The sequence below is a fragment of the Sminthopsis crassicaudata genome, chromosome 3, assembly GCF_048593235.1.
Source record: "Sminthopsis crassicaudata isolate SCR6 chromosome 3, ASM4859323v1, whole genome shotgun sequence".
In the NCBI taxonomy this organism is placed as follows: domain Eukaryota; kingdom Metazoa; phylum Chordata; class Mammalia; order Dasyuromorphia; family Dasyuridae; genus Sminthopsis; species Sminthopsis crassicaudata.
Genome location: NC_133619.1, coordinates 428,562,850 through 428,584,860, shown reverse-complemented (window position 1 = coordinate 428,584,860; position 22,011 = coordinate 428,562,850). Strand labels below are relative to the sequence as shown.

The following is a 22,011-nucleotide window of genomic DNA, read 5'->3' as shown; positions in this document are numbered from 1 at the left end:
TGTATTTCCTGATATAATATTATCCCCTGATTATGCTTTTTCCCCCTTGTCCCCCCTGAACCCCTTCCCCAGTATTGAATTTATGGATCCCACTTGTGATGCACAGCCCTCCCTTTTTAGTATCCCTCCCCCCTTCTTTTAAGTCCCTTCCCCTTTCTTGTACTTTTCCCTTATTCCTCTTTTCCTTTCCCCCTTATAATGAGGTGAGAGAGAATTCTCTGAAAAACAAATATATTAATTATTTACTCTTTGAGCCTACACTGATGAGAGTAAGATTCACACAATGTTTCTCCCCCTCTCTAAGTTCCCTCAGATGTGCCTCTTCCTGGGATGTGTTTCCCTCTTTTTATCTCTCCTTTCCCTTTCTCTGATACTATACCCTTCCTTTTAATACTTCCCTTTTTATTTTATATCAGTAAAATCAAATTATCCATGTGGACTTTCTGTATATCTACAACAGAGTTACAGTTCTCAGGAGTTCTTTTTACCTTTTTCTGCTTCTCTTGAGTCTTGTGGATGTAAATCAATTTTTTTTGTTTAAGTCTGCTTTTTTTCTTAGAAACAAATGGAATTCCTCTGTTTCATTAAATTTCCATCTTCTTCCATGGAAGAAAATGCTAAACTTAGCTAGGTAGTTTATTCTTGGTTGCAGTCCTAGTTCTTTTGCCTTTTGGAATATCAGGTTCTAGGTCCTTTAATGTGGAGACAGCCAGATCTTGGGTGATCCTTATTGTGGCACCTTGATATTTGAATTGTTTTTTTCCTAGCTGCTTGAAATAGTTTTCCTTTGTTTGATAGTTCTGCAGCTTAGCCACAGTGTTCCATGGAGTTCTTTTTGTAGAGTTTTTTTCAGAAGGTGTTCGATGAATTCTTTCAACGCCTATTTTCCCTTCTGTTTCTATTATCTCTGGACAGTTCTCTTTGTTGATTTCCTGTAAAATAGAATTTAGGCTTTTTTTTCCCATAATTTTGGGAAGTCCAATGATCCTCAGATTATGTCTCCTACATCTATTTTCCAGGTCTATAGATTTTTCCAGTAAATATTTGATGTTATTCTCCAGCTTTTCATTTTTTTTTTGTTTTGTTTTGTTTGACTGATTCTTGGTTTCTCAATGAATTATTCATTTCTATTTGTTCAGTCCTGATTTTTAATGAGTTATTTTCTTCATTCATATTTTTAGTTCTTTTTGTATATGTCCAATTGAGTTTTTAAATGAATTATTTTGCTCTGTTGAATTCTTTTTCATTTCACTAATTTTTTTTAGTGAGTTATTTTCTTTTTCCAAATCGCAAATCCTACTTTCTTGGGAATTTTTTATCTTTTCCAATTCAGAAATCCTACTTTTCTGTGATTTTTTTAGCTTTTTCTAATTCACAAATTTTGTTTTCCTGCACCTCCTATGAATTCATTATTTTTTCCAATTTCAGGATGTTGTTATTCTCTATCATAGCTTCTCTTTCCTTTCCCCATTTTTCTTCAAACTCTCTTAACTTTTTAATAGTCTCTTCTAGGAGAGAGTTATGTGATGGGGGCAAGTATCATTCCCCTTTAGGTTGTTATCTGGAGACTATCTGCTGTTAGCCTTCTTGGGATTGGATACCTGTTCTTTCTCTGTATAGAAGGTATTAATCATTCTCTTCAGTTTTTTACTCATTGTTAATAGATAGGATGGAAAGGGGCAAAATTGTGACTGGGATATTAGAGAGCTCTGGGAGAGAGTTCCCCTCCCCCCTGGAAACGACTTAGAGGTGGTTAGCATGGCTAAATTTCGAGGAGTGCCCAGTGAAGGACCCCCACTGTGTGGCCTAGCAACTTCTCGGAGACTAGAAGCTGAACAGTAAAAGCGTCACAAACCCCAGCCAAAGCCTCCTGTGGGACCATGGATATTAGCAGTTGACATGGAAAAAGCCCCTGCACTCAAACCGGAAGTTTCTGCCTGGAAAACACAGTCCCTGCTGTGAAAGTTCCATGCTGCTGGAGTTCCACTGCTGCTGGAGTTTCGCTACTGGGAGAATTCCACTGCCTCAGGCTGAACCCCATATTATGTGTATTAGAGGCTGTTCCGGGCTGTGTCCCCACTGTTCAGCTGCTCAGGTTCTTAACTGCCCCAAGGAAAAGCCCCAGACAGCAGCAGGTGCCTGCACAGCTGTGCCGAGATCTGTATTAGGTCAATTACAGTTTGGGGTAATTATATTTTCTGGCTTTTTACTTTAAAGTGGCTTTGATTGTTCTTCTGAACTGCTGTTTTATAAGCAGAGAAGAGCTTATAGCCTGTGTCAGATTCCCCTATCTCAGTGGCTTCTCTAATCCCAGAGTTCTCCCCAGCCCGATTGGCACAGTGTGCTAGCCCTTAGTCCAACCCTGTCTCTGCCGGTCTTTTTTTCCTCCCCTCAGAACCGACTTTTCTGTCAAAATTCCAGATTCTCTTCAGCTGGTAAGTTGTGCTTCTAATCCTTGTGGGTTTTACCAGTCCAGCGTTATTTTTGAGACTGATTCAACTAGTTGGTATTGAGGGAAGAAAGGAGCTTAGAAATTCGCTTGTATTTTCTCCGCCATCTTAGCTCTGCCCCCTCAACCTGTCTTTTCAAGATTCTATTTCACTCATTCTCAATCCCCACTCTTATTACTATCACTTTTCCTTTGGGATTCTGCTTAATATTAGTTCCTGTGTCATTCCTGTTTTTATCTGGTTATTTTATTCTTCCCTTCTTTTTCTCCTCTAAGTCAAATAGATTCCCTTTTCTTCCTGTCTCTTTCAGAATAGTTCTATTCATTATTTTAAATTTCACTGTAATGCTCTTTTCTGAGAGAGTTTTTCCTCACTCGCTTCATTATCCATCCTTGTTTTCATTTTACTATAATCCTAATTCTTTGGTTCATGGCCCCTATCATGATCTAGTCTCTTTTCTCTTATTTCTCATGTATTCAAAACTTCTGATATATCTTTTCTGCCTTTTCTTTCACCTCTAGGCACTTTCTGCCATTGCCTAGTAGTAGTTTTCCTTGGAGATTCTATTTTTCCATTATGCCTAACTAGTAAAGCAATGCCAATTCCTGAAGATGACAGAGTGCAATAGTAGAATCATCCCCCTACTTCACTCCTGATTATGTCACCTGCTATTCATCTATATCCTCCCTCAACTTGCCTTCTTTGTCCCATTTGCCTGCCTGAATTCACACCCTTCTACTCTCCATGTGCCAATTGCCCTGCAGGAATTCCAGCTTTCTCCTCACATGAGGAAGAATGAGTGGTCTTTTTAAGCATTAAGTCCCTCAGACTTCAGCCAGAACAGGGTCTCCATCTCCCTTCACAGAATATCAACTATTCATCAATGGAATCAAAGTAAGGCCTCTTATTATTCCTCCCCTTTATTCATTTTCTTTTCCTTCTCAGCTACTCTCCTGAAGGCTCTTTACTTCCTGAAAGACCACAAGGGTCATCTTTTTGCTAGCTTTCAATTTGATGTAGACACATCACTCTGCTCTATTTCCCTACTCCCCTCCCTTTTATGCATCCTATTTGGAATGTAGTACCTCCTCCCCAATATTGTTTTACCTGTAAGCAGGATGTTTCAAAGTTATGTCCATAGTGCCCCATGCTTTCCTCTTCACTATTACCTATACCTATATCCCTATCTACCTGTGTATATATTTTTAAAGTTTCTTACTGGTCTCTTTGCTGCCACTCTGTTGCTATTTTCCTTAGCTCCTCCATTCATTTACCCTTCCTCCATTTTTGTTACCTAGTGTGTTCAAGAGAAAATAATATCTTCAGATGTGGTTCTTTTTCTAATGTTTAAAATTCCTCTTTATTACTTAATGTCTATCTTTTTTCACTTATGAGAAATTCAGATTTGCAGAATAGTTTACCCTGGGATAAAAAATTTTTGGAACACATCCCCTCCTATATTTTCTGGTGGATACAGGATAGTGTGCTCTTTAAAGGTCTTTTTTCTGATTGCTTGAACAACTTGTTTCTGGATTGAATTGTTAAAGTGAATCACTCTCTCTTGTAGTTTCTCTTTCCTTTTTTTTCTTTGAATTGGTATTTCATTTTCTTCATTCAGAAGTTCTGGCCAGTTACCTTGCATTATTTCTTACATTATGGTGTTAAAAGTTTTTTTTTTTTTGTTTGGTTTGTTTTTTGCTTTGTCATGTTCTTCTGGGATATCTATGATTCTTAGGTTTTTTTCTACACATTCCATCTTCAGGATCAGAATATTTTGCTTCAAAATGGGAGTATATTTTCTGTAAATGTTACTGGATTTATCTTGCTGTTCTTCTCCCAGAGTGTCCTCCTCTAATGTCTTTTCATTCTTTCATTTCTTTGTCAAAACTTGTCAGCACAGATTCAAGGTTTTCTATTATATTAATTATTTTGGGATGTTCAAAGCATAAATTCTATTCTAATAATTGCCATTTATCTTTTAAACCACTCAGGAACAGCATATTGTAGTTGCATGTTGTAAAATACCACACGGTCTTTTATATCATCAAAGTATTAGATTATTCTACTCTATAGTATTTAATCATAGATGGCTAAACTTAAATAGATATTGAGGTTACCTTTTCTTCTGTTGTTAGTGCTTTCTTCTAATATTCAAGATAGTTGAGTTTTCTTCTCTTTCTTCTAATATTCAAGATAGTTGAGTTTTCTTCTCTTTAAGCTCTTTTTTGGTAAGATAAAATTTCCCCCTGCTTATTTTGTCTTATCATTCTCTAACTCTGTTCCCTCTTACAGTGATTTTCCTGGAGCCTGGATCTCAAAGCATTTTACTATGTGTTTTCATGTGGTCTCCTTACAACCACCAAACATACACACATACAATACTATGTCTATAGTTATATATACCTAATGCTTAGCACAGCCTTTGGCATATAGTAATTACTTAATACATGTTTTTTCATTCATTCATTGCATATATCCATTTCTCTCCATTCATATTGCCACCAACTTAGTTCAGGCTTTCATTTCCCTTATGAACTGTTGCAATAGTTTTCCATTTGCCACTTCTATCTCATGTCCCCCTCCTACAATTCATTGCCACACAACTACCAAAGTTATTTTGCTATTGTATCATTCTGTCCATATCACTCCTCATTTCTTCCAATTTATTTCAGGAACTCCCTATTACCTCTAAAATCAAATATAAATATATTTGTTTGGCATTCTTTCTAATTTCTAATCTTCTTATATAATATTCTTCTCCAAACTCTCTATGGTCCATTCTATACTGGTCTAGGCTTTTCCTCACACATGATAATCTATCATTTCTGGTACTGATAATTCCCCATGGATGAAAATTTCTCTCTTTGGTGGAAGGAATGGATGGAAAGTATTAAGTTTTTTTTTGTTCTGTGGGTCTTGTAAAGTGCTCTACAGGGAATCTAAAATGATCATTTCCAAAAAAAATAATAATGGCAGCATTGTTGGAATAAATGTTTGATTTCTCAGCTTGAGTACTTCAAGGGCTAGTACATACTTAGATGACTTACATTTGGGTGTGCTTGCATAAGACAGAAAAATTCACTATTGTAGTACTTTGTAATAATAGAATATTTTGTGTAATATCTATTTTTGTATATCTTGGCTTTCCTTTAGATACTGATATTTACTGATATTGAGGGAAAATTGTGTAACCTACCATAAAAACTCTACATTCTAGAGTAGAATACCATTGACACTGTATAGAAGCAATACAGCTCAATGAAAATCATGCTGAATTTAAATTCAGGAACACCTAGTGTCTCAATAGTTGAGAAAGAAAAAAGGTTTAGAAATTTATGGATTTCTTCATATATATATAGTTCAGTCTTTTATTCATTGTATCATATTGTTTGTAGAAAGGATGTGATTTATATTCCCCACTTTGTCTTTTTTTTTTTTTTTTTTTTTTTTTTTTTTGCTGAGGCAATTGGTGTTAAGTGACTTGCTCAGGGTCACACAGCTAGGAAGTGATAAGTGTCTGAGACCAGAATTGAACTTAAGTCCTCCTGACTTCAGCCTGGTGCTCTATCCACTGTGTCACCTAGCTGTCCCTCCCACTTTGTCTTTTAAAGATATAATAATCCCTTGAATGGTTAAAAAAATTAATTTATTCTAGTCCCAAATGTCATTCTAAACAATGTTTACATTTTAAATGCTATGCATTTTGGATGAGTATATTTTTGCTAACTGCTGAATGTATGTTCATTTATACAATATTATCTGAGAAATTTAAAGAACACAATCTGAAAAAAAATCTGCTTCAATGATATCAAAAACAAAAATTTTTAATTTCGTCATGCTCTCTTTCAAAGTTTTCTTTTCTTTCCAAAAGATGGCATCCATATACAAAGGCAGGCTGTTAATCTCATTTGCTCCATACTTCAGTATAACAATTCTTTGCTTTTCCTGAGTTTGGTAGATTCATATTCTCTTTTGAGGTCTGATGGAAATTACACAGAACTGAATTATAGCAGATGGTACTAAGGAGACTAATCTCTATTAGAGTGATTAGAGATTTCCAAACTCAGATAAGTATAGACTAATATATTTAGACAAGAAACTAAGCCTTCTTAAGGAAGGACAACTATGAGTATTGGCAGTAAAAATTCCTCCATGATTAGCAAGCATTTTTTGCAAGATAACAAAAAATGATTTACTATACCTGGTTTTTTAAAGTGGCATATCTTTTCAGATGTTTTACAAATTCTGGTCGAGAAGTATTTCGTGCAATAATAAGAGCCATACTTCCATTATTTGATCTGTAAAGTAAATATTTTATTGTATATTGTATTTTAAGAAATCTAATTTAGAATCTAGCTTAGAATTCTAGAATAAAAAATAATTTACACAGTTCCTTTTATATAAACATAGATTATTAGCAGGTTTGGAGGAATCAACTTAATAATAATATATTATTTTGGTTTTTTTTCTTAATACTTACAGTGATTTTAAAACTACTGATGGAGCACTTCTAATCAATTCTGCTTATGAATTAACTTATTCTTCAAAAATCCATTTGACTAAAAAGTTCCATGGAAAGGAAACAAATACATTCTTTACAACTATCATGACATTAAATTACTAGAAATCCACAATTAAAGGGATAATAAAAGGAAAAAAACCACTAATCAAAATGAGTATTTCTTAGACATTATGATTAAAGTCTGAGAACCTCCCAAGAGAGAGGTTAGGGAATTAAGTGCTAGTAAAAAAGGGGAAATAGGAAAGGGTAATTTGGATGTTATGATTATATTTAACTCAATGGCAACTCGATATGATTTGCTTAAAAAAAATCACCCAATCCTAGAAAAGTTTTTGATTCAAATGGGGAAAAAAAGTCCTCTTAAGTTTTAATGTAAGGTATCAAGAAGATATTACTATATTTGGCATTAAAAGGTAGGGGGATGTTAACATCTACATCCATTTGATATTTTAAAGCTTTTTTGTTATTTGAATATCATAATCCTGAATAAAAAAAACTAATCATAAGATCAAAAAGTGTAAATGTTTGTATTTACTGTGACTTAAATATGTATATTAATATGCAGAAATGTGTATATTAATATTCAGAGGCATTAAAAGTCTTGGGAAAATAATGTAAAAAGAGTTTTTGACTAGAGACATAAACATAAATATTATGTTTATTTAAATGATTAAAATTCTATTTTAAGGAAAAAATTTGGAAATTGGCAACAGGGAAATAAAATCTCTTGAATTTAACAAGTCATATGATTTTATAACTATGAGAATTTAAAGATTATCTAGTTTAACCACTTCAATTTACAAAAGAAGTGATTGATAGCTTACCATATAGCTTGTCCAAGAATGCATCACTAATTGAAGGAAAATCTAGAGTGGAAGCCCAATTTTGTCAATCTAAGAACTGTAGTTTTTACTATACTGATTTTATTTAATTTATTTTTAAATATCATGTCCTCTAGAACATTTTAGGCTTTACATTAAAAGAGCACAATTTCTTAAAAGTTTATGTTGACAAAAGTTATTTCTAAATATATATGTATTGATATATTTAACATTGCCTAAATTACCCTATCATTCCATGAATTCTCTCTTATATTTCATATGATAAGATATTTTATTTTAAAGATATGATAAAGAGGAAGAAGAGGAGGAAAGAGCCAGAAAGGCTGATCAATACTTTTTAAACAATCTCACAAAATATGGAATATCCTATGTCTGTAGTTAGTACATCTCTGCAAAAGAAGAAGTTTCTCATATCTCTTCTTTGAGGCCATATTTATTCTCTGTAATTTTACAACATTCACTTTTTATTGTTTTGTGGTATTCTTTCTGTTTATATTGGCATAGTCATGCATGGTGTATATTGCTTCCTTGGCTCTGTTTACATACTTTGTACCAGTTCTTGTGAGTCTTTCCATGCATCTGTATGTTCATCATAATCATCATTTCTTACGCTCGCAATAATTTTCATTAAATTGATGTATCACAATTTACCCTTCCCCAATCTACTGATGTCTACTTTGTTTCTAGTACTTTAATGCTACAAAAGTAGTTTATGGAGACTTTGTTTTCATCAATAACCTCCCTTGTCTAGCTGTAGAAATTTCAAGTCAAATTATAGACATTTTAGTCATTTTATTTGCATAATTCCAAATTGTTCTCCAGAATGGTTGTACTGATTCATATCACATATTCAATAATCCATTAGTGTAGTTCTCTTTCTACAACACTCCAACGTAAACTATTCTTATTTTCTGTTTTCTTTGCCAATTTGCCAATATGAGGTAAAACCTTAGAGTTGTTGTAATGTGACTTTTTCTTACTTATTACTTCTTATGTGAAATATTCTTCCATATGTTCATTAATTATTTGCAATTCTTCTTTTGAGAATTGTTTCTTTTTATTTTAAACTGTTTATCTATCATAGAATGATTTTTGGTCATATATTTCTGTTAGCTGACTAAATATTTTGGATACCAAACTCTTATCCGAGAAAATTAATACAAAGATTTGTTCCCATTTGCTTCCTTTCTTAGCCTAGATTCAATAATTTTGTTTGTGTAAATCCTTTTAAATTTCATTAGTGATTTAAAAAAATATTTTTATACTGTCATTCCCCTTTGTTGCCCAAGAATAAATCATCTACCAATGGCAGTGAAGGATATATGTTCTATTATATTTCTTCAAAATTTTGATAGTGTCTTTAATATTGAGGCTATTTGATCCTAATTTCTGATAGTCTGGTTTCTAGTTTTCTCAGTAGATCTTATCAAATAGTAAGTATTTTTCTAAGTAATTTATGTTTGGGGGTTCAACAAACATTGGATTACTGGGTTCTATTATTCTTATTCTCACTTGTCTTGTATTCTATTATTTTACTTCTCTATTTTTTAAACAGTACCAAATGGTTTTGATGAATGTTGGTTAATAATATAATTTGAGGTTTGGAGATGCTATTCTCTCTTAAGTCCTCCCTTTTTTCATTATTTCTTCCTATCTAGAGCTTCTATTATTGAAATATTGAAATTATCATTGAAAATTAATATTATTATTTTATCAAATTCTGAAAAAATATCCTTTTGATTATTTAAATGATATAGAATAAAAATGAAAATTACTTTTGATAGTACTGTTATTATTGTATTGACCTTGCCTTGCTAAAAGCAATGAATATTGCTGCTACTATTTAAATTGTTTATTTCTCTAAGGAAATTATATAAATGGATATGTATAAACACTGAGAATATTTCATGCATTTTATATATTTTGAATTTCAATTATTGCCTTTTGGATTCTGTTGTTATTATACAAAAATACTGTTGATTTTTGTGTTCTTATTTTGCAACGTGCAACTTTGCTGAAGTTATTAATTAATTGTTGGATCAAAGTTATTATATTCACCTCTTTTTCTATATTTTATGTACAAGTATATATCAACAGGGGGAAATTGTTTCCCAATAGCTTCCCACACTTATGGGATCAAGATTTGAAAGAAATAATCTCATTGAACAGTGTCTGCATTTTATAGATATCAAATTTAATTATTATCTCTGATATTGGAGACTGAGATGACCCACGCTATGATAAGGTAACAAGATATTAATAGCAGTTATTTTGAGAAAAACTTCATTTGTCTTAGAAGAAGATATCAAAATTTATAAATATTACTTGAATTCTTTTAAACTTTTACTGACCTGGTATTAGGAACCAAGCCCTCTGGTATCATTGAACAACAGCAAGGGATTGCCATGATGTTGATGTTCAGGAAATGACCTTGAATCTTCTGCCACTGGTTGTTATAGTCTAAAAGTCATGAAAAATAATTACTTCACTGATTTACTATAACAATATGTTTGCAATATTTTATTCAAATTTCACAGAGGCCATTTTAGAACCTACCAGATTCTGTTGTTCTTTGTTCATTTCTAAAAAGAAAAATGCATTGTGTGAAAAAAACACACGAATATACTAAATATAAATTAAAAGACTTTAAACTAAGTATTACATCTTTTTTTCTAAGAATAGTAACTTTATTTGAAGAATTAAATTATAATGTATGATGATATATTTGGTGACTTCAAGAATCATTCAAAAATAGAAGATTATTATGTAGAAGATGATAACCAGGTAAAGTTAGAATGCTCTTCAATCTCTTTGTAAATTAGTCTTGTCATACACTTAACTGTGGGTGTCATTTTTTCTTCTTCTCCATCTACCTTTTTTTCTTTTTCTTTTTTTTTTTTTTGTAAATCCATTTGCTACCAGTTCTTTATGCAAATTATTTTCAAATCAATATATATTTCTTTCTTGCCCATGATAGCCAGTACAATATTTTCAACTATTAACTTGAGATCTCCACCTATACCACACCAACCACTAAAATTCAACATTTCCAAAACCAATATCTCCCCAACTTACTTTTTTCCCCAATTCCCAATTTCCCTATTCTACTAGCATTCTAGACTTGAAGTCTCAATCGTATTTGATGATTTCCTGTCCAACAACTATATCTGATTATTTGCCAAATCTCTTAAATTATACCTTCACATTTTTCATATTAATCCATTCATCTCTATTTCCCCCTACCTTCTCCCAGCTCAAGTCCTACCAAATATTTTATCTTAATTTCTCCTTTTCTTCGATTACACCTTACCTTATACATGTTTATTTTGTACTCAAGTTATTATGAACATTACATATGTAAATTATTTTATATTATGTATAATATGTACATTTTATTATATGTATATGTAAATTATCATGTACATAATTTATAATGTATATTTTAGCTCTATGATTTTATACTTCATGGTGAAGCTAGGGAGAAAACAATAGGACAAAATGTTCAGAAGAAATGTTAGATAAATCCTGTTTTGTAAAAACAAACAAACAAAACAAAACATATTATTACTCCTTCTGTCTCTCGTGAAATTGCATTTACTTTCAACTTAATTTACGCTCCTAATATACTATAAACTCCCTGAGAGAAAAGACCATGTCATTTTTCTTGGTATATCCCCAGAGTCAAACACATAGCAGTGTCAAACACATAGCAGTGCTAAATACATGATTATAGGATTAAGGCCTCTAAAGTAAACCATTTTGGGTAATTATGTTTACCTAGGGTATATGTATGCTGGTAAAAATAACTTGAACCCCAAAATATTGTAAATTATCAACATGTTCTGTTTCAGGAGAACAGGATAATGAAATTAACTTCTTAGAAAGCATAGTCTGGTGAGAAGAATAGGGCCAAAGTGCAGAAGGTCTTCCCTACTGATCTTCCATACCTATCCCCATTATAACCTGAGTAGTCACTTTAGGGAGAGAAGAATAAGAAATGGGTACCACTCCATTGAATCCCATGTCGTCTTTCTTCTTCTGCCTCCCATTTCATTCAAAAATTGTTGTTCTCATAAAGCAAAGTGAAAAAATCTTTATTACTTTCAGGAGCTGTTGGAGCCAAAGTGAAACCTGCTCTAACTGTCTTATCATTTTTCTTTTGGGACAAAACCTTTAGAGGGAAGGGAAATATGGTACAAAGGGGCAGAAGTCTGACTTTAGAGTCAGACAGACTTAGATTCAACATAATTTAATGTTCTGTATAGAATCAGACTGAGTCAGGAAGATAGGGATTCAAAATAAATCCTGAATGTGTAGCTTTAAGCAAATCATTTTAACTTTTTAAATAACCTAGGAAATTCTTTGTAACTAAATCTTGCAGGAAGGTGTGACTCTGTAAATGGCACAAAAAATTTCCTTATTGACAGTTAATCAAACCAATCACAGATCTGGCCAATAACATATATACACACATTAACATACACAGTTACATACCTACTGCCTTCCTGGAAGTTCTGTGAGGTTTTTGCAGGTAAAAATGTTATTTCACAGTTCTCAGGTCTAAAAGATAATAAGATTTCTTATAGATTATGCAGTATTGCAGAGATGTGAAAAAATTTTCTCATACATTGTATTATGGTAAACAGTATATTCTAGAAACCTAGAGAAATGCTTACTTGAGGCTTGCCAATGTTTTAATTGTAGCAAAGTCCTTCCTTTGATTAGGTGGCATCCAACGATGTTTTTCTGCCAAAGCCAATGTCCTTCCACCAAAGCCAAACATAGCCGAGAATCCAAAGCGAATAAACTTGCCTATACTACTGAATGTGCAGACATCTACTGTTTGTATATGTCCTGAAATAACAGTACAAAGAAATAAGATAGTAAAAACTGTATGGTGAATTTCCATAAGAAGATAATAAATCTGAAGCACTATGTTTAATTAATTAAAATAAAAGCTATCTTGAGCTCCATTGTATCATGATGAATGGTCTTTTCTTTTCCATTTATATCTCTAATTAATGAAGTCTCCATTTGGTTCTCCATCATGGTACAAAGGAGGCAGATACTAAGATGAAATACATATCTACTAATACTGTGGGTTCAATGTTGATCATAAGGATGGTGAAGTTACAGAAATCTAGAATGACTTTATTTCGTGGTGCATTTGTTTTTCCTTTATCTGAGTTACATCACCTTTCAGTTTTATGATAAAAGTTAAATGTTAACCCCACTTTTCTGAGATGATCTTTTTCTCTTCAAAAATAAATTCAGCTTGCACTCTAATGTATTATATGTGTGTGTGTGTGTAAAAGTATACAAATATATTCCTATAATCCTAAATAATAGTTGAAAACAATTCCATTCTTGGCTTTTAGCAAACATAATCATATATATATATATATATATATATATATATATATATATATATATATATATATATATATATATATATGAAGCAAAAACTTGAAATCATAGTCCTAATTTTGATGTTTAATAATTTTTACTTGGCTTTTTAACATTCGAGAAATCTTTCTTAGATTATGCCTTTTAGACATGATACTAAAGCCTCACAAATTTTGCTCTCATAGCTGAAGTACTGAGCATCTAGGTGGTACAGTAAATAGAGGGGAAGCCTGAAGTCAGGAATATTCATATTCTTGAATTCAGATCTGGTGTTAGATCTTTACTAGCTGTGTGATCTTGAGCAAGTGATCTTGCCTCAGTTTCCTCATTTGTAAAATGAATTGGAGAAGGAAATGGCAAGCCAATCCAGTATCTTTGCAAAGAAAACCCCAAATGTGACTCAGACAAAACTGAAAGGACTGAACAATAAAAACTCAAGGACTATTATTTGTTACATAAAGTAAAATATCCTTCTAAGGCATGACATAATTCTTACCCATTATAATATGTAATGTTGCAGTCTCTATGTGGGTGACTCCATAAATTGAATGTGCTAGTACATTAGTAGAACCTGTAAAATTGAGCAAGAGTTGATAATAAAAGAAAGAATTTAGGGGAAAAATTCAAATATCAAAATCACATATTAGTACTTAAATAAGTAACATTTTGGGAAAAAATGGGTATTTTTTAATTCCCTCACCCAATACCCCTCCACACATAAACACACACACACACACACACACACACACACACACACACACACACACACACTCAGTTTCAAAAAATCTCATCAGAAGGCCACTTTCATCTAGAGATGGCCACTTGACAAACTCTCCTATGAGCTTATATAAAGGCTCCTGTAATACTGCTGATACTGAAATCAGAGGGAGTAGAAAGGAGCATCAGAAGTTTAAACAAATCACGTAATTCATCCAAGACAGGTGAAATTACTCTATTCTGAAAACCAAAACAAGACATTAGACCCTCCATTAGAAATATATTATGTACCTCTAGAAAAAACCTGTTTAACAACTAACCTTTTCCCATCTCTTAGATTATGGTATTTGTATTTCTATTCAGCTACAGTCATATTTGATTACTTGATTTTGTTTCTCCAATAAATCATTAAGTAAATATATTCAATTTCATCACAGAAGGTAGAAACATTAAGCCTTTTTTCCACCATCGGTAAAGGCTTTATCAAACAGCCAAGAAGCCTAGAACTAGAACATCAGCTAAAGGTAGAAGTGAGAATCAACAATTCCAAAGTACTCCATTAAGGAGAAATAGAGTTTATGAACAATCCTGCTTATTGGAAAGGGTAGGAAAATCAATGATGCCTAAACTTTGAAAAATTATTAAAATAGGATCCAAACACCAAGTCTTAAGGGTATAGACTTTGTTTAGCCACAGACACTTCAGAAAACAAACAAACAATTCAACAAAAACCTATCATTTCCAGCCATTCACTACCATATCAAGAAAGAGAGAGCTACCAGTGCTTCCTGGAAAGGCTGATAAAAATCAACCAGAATTCAACAGAACATCCCAAATTTATCTTTCCTTGCTACTACTTCTGGCTCATTTGAGTCAATTGCCTTGGGCTTATTCCTCTAGATTATTTTTCTTGCTCTGCCCTTCTGTTTCACTTTGTCTTGGAATTTTTATTTCTGCCATTAACAAACTTCCTGTTATACTAGATACATTTTTCTCTCATACTCTTTTCCCCTACTTGCACTGATCAAAATCTGGCTAAGTATAAAAAAAACCATCATCCCTGGCCACCGTTTCCAGTATCAGATGTACTTTCTCTTGTGTTCTTGGGCATACTAGACCTGGAAAAAAAATTAGGTATACCAATTGATCCTCACCACTATTTCCATACCCTCCCTCTACCACCACATTTAGCAATCTGTTCACTTTCCATATTCTTCTCATTCATTTATCTATTTATATTCATTTACCTATACAATTCCGGTTTATGTAATCTAATGTTCCCTAAGTTTTTCATATATAGGTTGATAGCATCCTCAAACATGTTGGCTTCCAAATTCATCATCAGCCTCCTCAATTTCCATTATTTGTGCCTTTTATTATTCTTCAGTCATATATGAAGATGGCCATATGACTCAATCTAATACTATCCTCTATCCACAAATGCTTTCTGATCAAATTTTTATCTGAGAGAAAGGAGAAAAAATGTTTTTTCTAGTAATTCATGCACTGGAGTCTTTGAGCCAACAATTACGGATTTTATCTGGCACTCTCCACGACTTTTCTGCCAGTTTTATAGAGAAGCTAAAATTTCAGGAATTTTACCTAATGTATTTTTCCTAACATTCATTGCATTTATGATGCACTAAGTAATTTTTATTTGTGGGACTTTGCAGTCATATTAATGACCAGGATCCTCCAAACTCATTTTTGTTTGTTTTTTATTAATTTTATAATTGTCAAATTTTTACATTATCCCTTGTACTCCCTTCTGTTCCGAATTATCCTCTCCTTCCCTCCACTCCCTCCCCTAGATGGCAGGCAATCCCATACATATCAAATATGTTATAGTATATCCTAGGTACAATATATATGTGCAGAACTGAATTTTGTTGTTGTTGTTGCAAAGAAAGAAATGGATTAAGATGGTAAAAAATAACCTGGGGAGAAAAACAAATGCTCACAGTTTATACTCATTTCCCAGTGTTCCTTTTCTGGGTGTAGCTGATTCTGTCCATCATTGATCAATTGGAATTGGATTAGCTCTTCTCTATGTTGAAGATATCCATTTCCATAAGCATACATCCTCATACAGTATCATTGTTGAAGTGTATAATGATCTCCTAGTTCTGCTCATTTCACTCAGCATCAGTTGATGTAAGTCGCTCTAAGCCTCTCTGTATTCATCCTGCTGGTCATTTCTTACAGAACAATAATATTCCATAACATTTATATACCATAATTTACCCAACCAATCTCCAATTGATGGACATCCATTCATTTTCCAGTTTCTAGCCATTACAAAAAGGGCTACCACAAACAGTTTGGCACAAACAGGTCCCTTTTACTTCTTTAGTATTTCCTTGGGATATAAGCCCAGTAGTAGCACTGCTGGATCAAAGGGTATGCACAGTTTGATAACTTTTTGGGCATAATTCCAGATTGCTCTCCAGAATGGTTGGATTCTTTCACAACTCCACCAACAATGCATCAGTGTCCCAGTTTTCCCACATCCCCTCAACATTCATCATTATTTGTTCCTGTCATCTTAGCCAATCTGACAGGTGTGTAGTGGTATCTAAGAATTGTCTTAATTTGCATTTCTCTGATCAATAGTGATTTGGAACACTTTCATATGAGTGGAAATAGTTTCAATTTCATCATCTGAAATTTGTCTGTTCATATCCTTTGACCATTTATCAATTGGAGAATGGCTTGATTTCTTATAAATTAAAGTCAATTCTCTGTATATTTTGGAGATAAGGCTTTTATCAGAACCTTTAATTGTAAAAATGTTTTCCCAATTTGTTATTTCCCTTCTAATCTTGTTTGCATTAGTTTTGTTTGTACAAAAGCTTTTTAATTTGATGTAATCAAAATTTTCTATTTTGTGATCAATAATGATCTCTAGTTCTCCTTTGGTCACAAATTCCTTCCTCCTCCACAAGTCTGAGAGGTAAACTATCCTATGTTCCTCTAATTTATTTATGATCTCATTCTTTATGCCTAAATCATGGACCCATTTTGATCTTATCTTAGTATGTGGTGTTAAGTGTGGGTCCATATCTAGTTTCTGCCATACTAATTTCCAATTTTCCCAGCAGTTTTTGTCAAATAATGAATTCTTATCCCATAAGTTGGGATCTTTGGGTTTGTCAAACACTAGATTGCTATTTTTATTCACTATCTTGCCTTGTGAACCTAACTATTCTACTGATCAACTAACTAGTCTATTTCTTAGCCAATACCAAAGACTGCTGCTTTATAATATAGTTCTAGATCAGGTACAGCTAGGCCAACATAATTTGATTTTTTTTTCATTACTTCCCTTGAAATTCTTGACCTTTTGTTTTTCCGTAAGAATTTTGTTGTTATTTTTTCTAGGTAATTAAAATAGTTTCTTGGGAGTCAGATTGGTATAGCACTAAATAAATAGATTAGTTTAGGGAGTATTGTCATCTTGATTATATTTGCTTGGCCTATCCAAGAGCACTTAAAGTCTTTCCAATTATTTAAATCTGACTTTATTTTTGTGGCAAGTGTTTTGTAATTTTGCTCATATAATTCCTGACTCTCCTTTGGTAGATACATTCCCAAATATTTTATACTATTGACCGTTATTTTGAATGGAATTTCTCTTTGTATTTCTTGCTGTTGCATTTTGTTTGTGATGTATAAAAATGTTGAGGATTTATGTGGATTTATTTTATATCCTGCAACTTTGCTAAAGTTCTGAATTATTTCTAATAGCTTTTTAGCAGAGTCTTTGGGGTTCTCTAAGTATACCATCATGTCATCTGCAAAGAGTGATAGTTTGATTTCCTCATTATCTACTCTAATTCCTTGAAACGCTTTCTCGGCTCTTATTGCCGAGGTTAGTGTTTCTAGTACAATGTTGAATAGTAATGGTGATAGTGGGCAACCTTGTTTCACTACTGATCTTACTGGAAAAGGTTCCAGTTTATCGCCATTACATATGATGTTTACTGAAGGTTTTAAATATATGCTTCTGATTATTTTAAGGAATAGTCCATTTATTCCTGTATTCTCAAGTGTTTTTAGTAAGAATGGATGTTGGATTTTATCAAATGCTTTTTCTGCATCTATTGAGATGATCATATGTTTTTTGTTAATTTGGTTATTGATATAGTCGATGATGCTAATAGTATTCCTAATATTGAACCAGCCCTGCATTCCTGGTATAAATCCCACTTGGTCATAGTGTATTATCCTGGGGATGATTTTCTGTAGTCTTTTTGCTAATATTTTATTTAAGATTTTAGCATCAATATTCATTAGGAAGATTAGTCTATAATTTTCTTTCTCTATTTTCAGTCTATCTGGTTTAGGTATCAGTACCATGTCTGTGTCATAAAAGGAATTTGGTAGGACTCCTTCAATCCCTATTTTTTCAAATAGTTTATATAGCATTGGAGTTAGTTGTTCTTTGAATGTTTGATAGAATTCACATGTAAATCCATCTGGTCCTGGGGATTTTTTCATAGGGAGTTGGTTAATAGCTTGTTCTATTTCTTTTTCTGTAATGGGACTATTTAGACTATTTACTTCTTCCTCTGTTAATCTGTTAAGCTATATTTTGAAGGTATTCTTCCATTTTATTTAAGTTATCGAATTTATTGGCATAAATTTGAGCAAAGTAGCTCCTAACTATTTTTCTAATTTCCTTTTTATTACTGGTGAGTTCTCCCTTTTAATTTTCAAGACTAACAATTTGTTGTTCCTCTTTCTTTTTTTTTTAATCAGATTTACTAAGGGTTTGTCTATTTCGTTGGTTTTTTCATAAAACCAACTCTTAGTTTTATTAATTCAACAGTTTTTTTTTTTTACTTTCAATTTTATTAATCTCACCTTTTATTTTTTGAATTTCAAGTTTCGTGTTTTCTGGGGTTTTTTAATTTGTTCCTTTTCTAGCAATTTTAGTTGTAAGCCCAATTCGTTGGCCCTCTCTTTCTCTATTTTATGCAAGTAGGCCTCTAGAGATATAAAACTTCCCCTTATTACTGCTTTGGCTGTATCCCACACATTTTGGTATGATGTCTCATTATTGTCATTTTCTTGGGTGAAGTTATTAATTATGTGTATGATTTGCTGTTTTACCCAATCATTCTTTAGTATTAGATTATTTAGTTTCCAATTATTTTTGGTCTATTTTCCCCTGGCTTTTTATTAAATGTAATTTTGATTGCATTGTGGTCTGAAAAGGATGCATTTACTATTTCTGCCTTATTGCATTTGATTTTGAGGTTTTTATGTCCTAGTATATGATCAATTTTTGTATAGGTTTCATGAAATCCTGAGAAGAAAGTATACTCCTTTCTGTCTCTATTTAGCTTTTGCCAAAGATCTATCATATCAAACTTTTCTAGTATTCTATTTACCTCTTTGACTTCTTTCTTTTTTATTTTGTGGTTTGATTTATCTAATTCTGAGAGTGCAAGGTTGAGATCTCCCACTATTATAGTTTTGCTGTCTATTTCTTTTTGCAGCTCTCTTAATTTCTCTTTTAATAATTTAGATGCTATACCACTTGGTGTGTATATGTTTAATATTGATACTGCTTCATTATCTATGCTACCCTTTAGCAGGATATAATGCCCTTCCTTATCTCTTTTAATTAGATCAATTTTTGTTTTTGCTTGATCTAAGATGAGGATGGCTACCCCTGCTTTTTTGGCTTCATCTGAAGCATAGTAGATTCTGCTCCACCTTTTTACTTTTATTTTGAATGTATCACCCTGTTTCAGGTGTGTTTCCTGTAAACAACATATAATAGGATTCTGGCTTTTAATCCAATCTTCTAACTGCTTCCTCTTTATGAGGGAGTTTACCCCATTCACATTTATGGTTAGAATGATTAATTCTATATTGCTTGCCATCCTGTTAACCCTTGCTTATACTTTTCTACTTTCCTTCCCTCTTACCCCCCTACCCAGTATTAAACTTGTGAACACCACTTGCTTTTCACAGCTCTCCCTTTTTAGGATCCCTCCCCCACCTTAAAGTCCCTCCCCTTGTTTTAACCTTTTTTCTCACAATTTCTGTATTCCCTTCCCCTTAGCTTACTCCTTCCCTCTCACTTTTCAATGAAGTGGAAGAAGTTTCACCATAAACCGAATATGTCTATTGATACACACTATGTTCATCCCCCTCCTTTCTTTCTCAGATATAATAGGTTACCTTTGCCTCTTCATGAGGTGTAGTACCACCACTTTAGTCTTTTTTATGATATCATTTTCTTTCCACCTCTAGTTTCTAGGACAAATTATACCTTTGTTCTTTACATATTTTTTATGGCAGAAGTATAGTTCTCAAGATTTCTTTTTACCTTTTTAGAAATCTCTTGAGTTCTGTATTTGAAGATCAAACATTTTATGTAGGTCTGGTTTTTTCATCAAGAATAGATGGAATTCATTTATTTCATTAAATGTCCATCTCCTTCCCTGGAAAACGATGCTCATTTTTGCTGGGTAAGTTATTCTTGGCTGCATACCAAGTTCCTTAGCCTTTCGGAATATCATGTTCCAGGCCCTTCGCTCTTTTAATGTGGATGCTGCTATATCCTGGGTTATCCTTATTGTGGCTCCCCCATATCTGAATTGCTTTTTTCTAGCAGCTTCCAGTATTTTTTCCTTTGTCTGATGGTTCTTGAACTTGGCCACTATATTTCTTGGCATTTTAATTTTAGGGTCCCTTACAGTAGGTGATTGATGAATTTTTTCAATGTCTATTTTACTCTCTATTTCCAAAATGTCTGGGAAGTTCTCTTTGATAATTTCCTTGAAAATAATGTCCAAGCTCTTTTTTTTCCTCACATTTTTCAGGGAATCTGATTATTCTCAAATTGCCTCTCCTGGATCTGTTTTCCAGGTCTGTTGTCTTTCTTATAAGGTACTTGACATTCTTTTCAATTGTTTCATTTCTCTGGTTTTGCTTGACTACCTCTTGCTTTCTCCTTGTTTGAGTCTAATTTTCAATGATGTATTTTCTTCACTCACTTTTCTTATATCTTTTTGTAATTTTCCAATTGAGTTTTTATCTTCTATGGAGTTTTTTTCCCATTTCATCCATTTTATTTTTTAGAGAGCTGTTTTTATTTTCCAGCTCATTATTCCTGTTTTCCTTAGAGTTGTTTACCTTTTCTAATTCACTAATTTTATTTCTCAATGATTTGATCTCTTTATCCACTCTGGATAACTTCTCCAGGATCTCTTGCCAAGCTTCCCTTTCTTTTCCCATTTCTCTATGAGATTCTTTTGTATTGAGGAGCAGATCATATCCCTCTTAGGGGATTCCTCTGGAGACAATCTGCTTTTGGTCTCCTCAGTATTTGATGTCTACTCTCTCTCCATACAGAAGCTGTCAATGGTTAGAGCCCTTTTAAATTTTTTGTTCATTTTGTCAGAGCCAGAATTGAAGAAAACAAATTGACAAGAGAAACTATTGGTCTGTTTCTGGATGGGGGATGGGGCTGGATGGTGTTACTGGGCTTTCTATACAGACTGAGGGAGACAGCAGCGAGGCACTTACAGGACAGAGTTGGCTGCTCTGTGTCTGCACTGTGAGGCTCTAAGAATGTGCTGATTCACTTTGGGTGGGGTTGGAGGGTGCCCAGGTCCTGAGAGATGCTAGCTTTCCAGGGTTTTATTCTTTACCTCTGGTGTTTAAACCTTCTCTGCTGCTCCTGGCTTGCTGCCAAGATGGACCATCCACACTTTTCACAGAAATGGAAGAGATAGCATGCTGTGTGAGCTGCTGTCTCACTCTGGCTGCCTGTCCTTATTCTGCGCCCAGTCTGTTCAACCCTCCCCCGAGCAAACAATACATTCTCAGGTGAATTTCAAGAATATCTTCTGTTGGTGATTATTTGTGGGTTTCTTTTCTGGTCAAGCATTAATTCCGAGGCTTGTCATGAAGCAAGTCCTGAGAGAAAATGCGGAGCTCAAGAAGCTATCTGCCTCCACGCTGCCATCTTGGCTGGATGTCTCTCAGGGATTTATTTCTCTCCTAACTTCCTTGCATCTTAAATCTTGGCAGTAAAGTTGCTGAAATATTTTGA

At 33.3% G+C, this 22,011-nt stretch overlaps 1 protein-coding gene across 2 annotated transcripts in view; it reads right to left on the bottom strand.

Annotated features, from left to right (window-relative positions):
• Window positions 1–22,011, bottom strand: part of CERKL (CERK like autophagy regulator) — a 224,758-nt gene that overhangs the window by 14,707 nt on the left and 188,040 nt on the right. For both annotated transcript variants that reach the window (XM_074302962.1, XM_074302961.1), the window contains 6 exons: window positions 13,717–13,791; window positions 12,491–12,668; window positions 12,309–12,374; window positions 10,371–10,396; window positions 10,166–10,274; window positions 6,652–6,748 (listed from right to left, as the gene is read on the bottom strand). In XM_074302962.1, coding sequence (XP_074159063.1) covers window positions 6,652–6,748; window positions 10,166–10,274; window positions 10,371–10,396; window positions 12,309–12,374; window positions 12,491–12,668; window positions 13,717–13,791 — 551 coding nt within the window. The remainder of the gene's footprint in view (window positions 1–6,651; window positions 6,749–10,165; window positions 10,275–10,370; window positions 10,397–12,308; window positions 12,375–12,490; window positions 12,669–13,716; window positions 13,792–22,011) is intronic.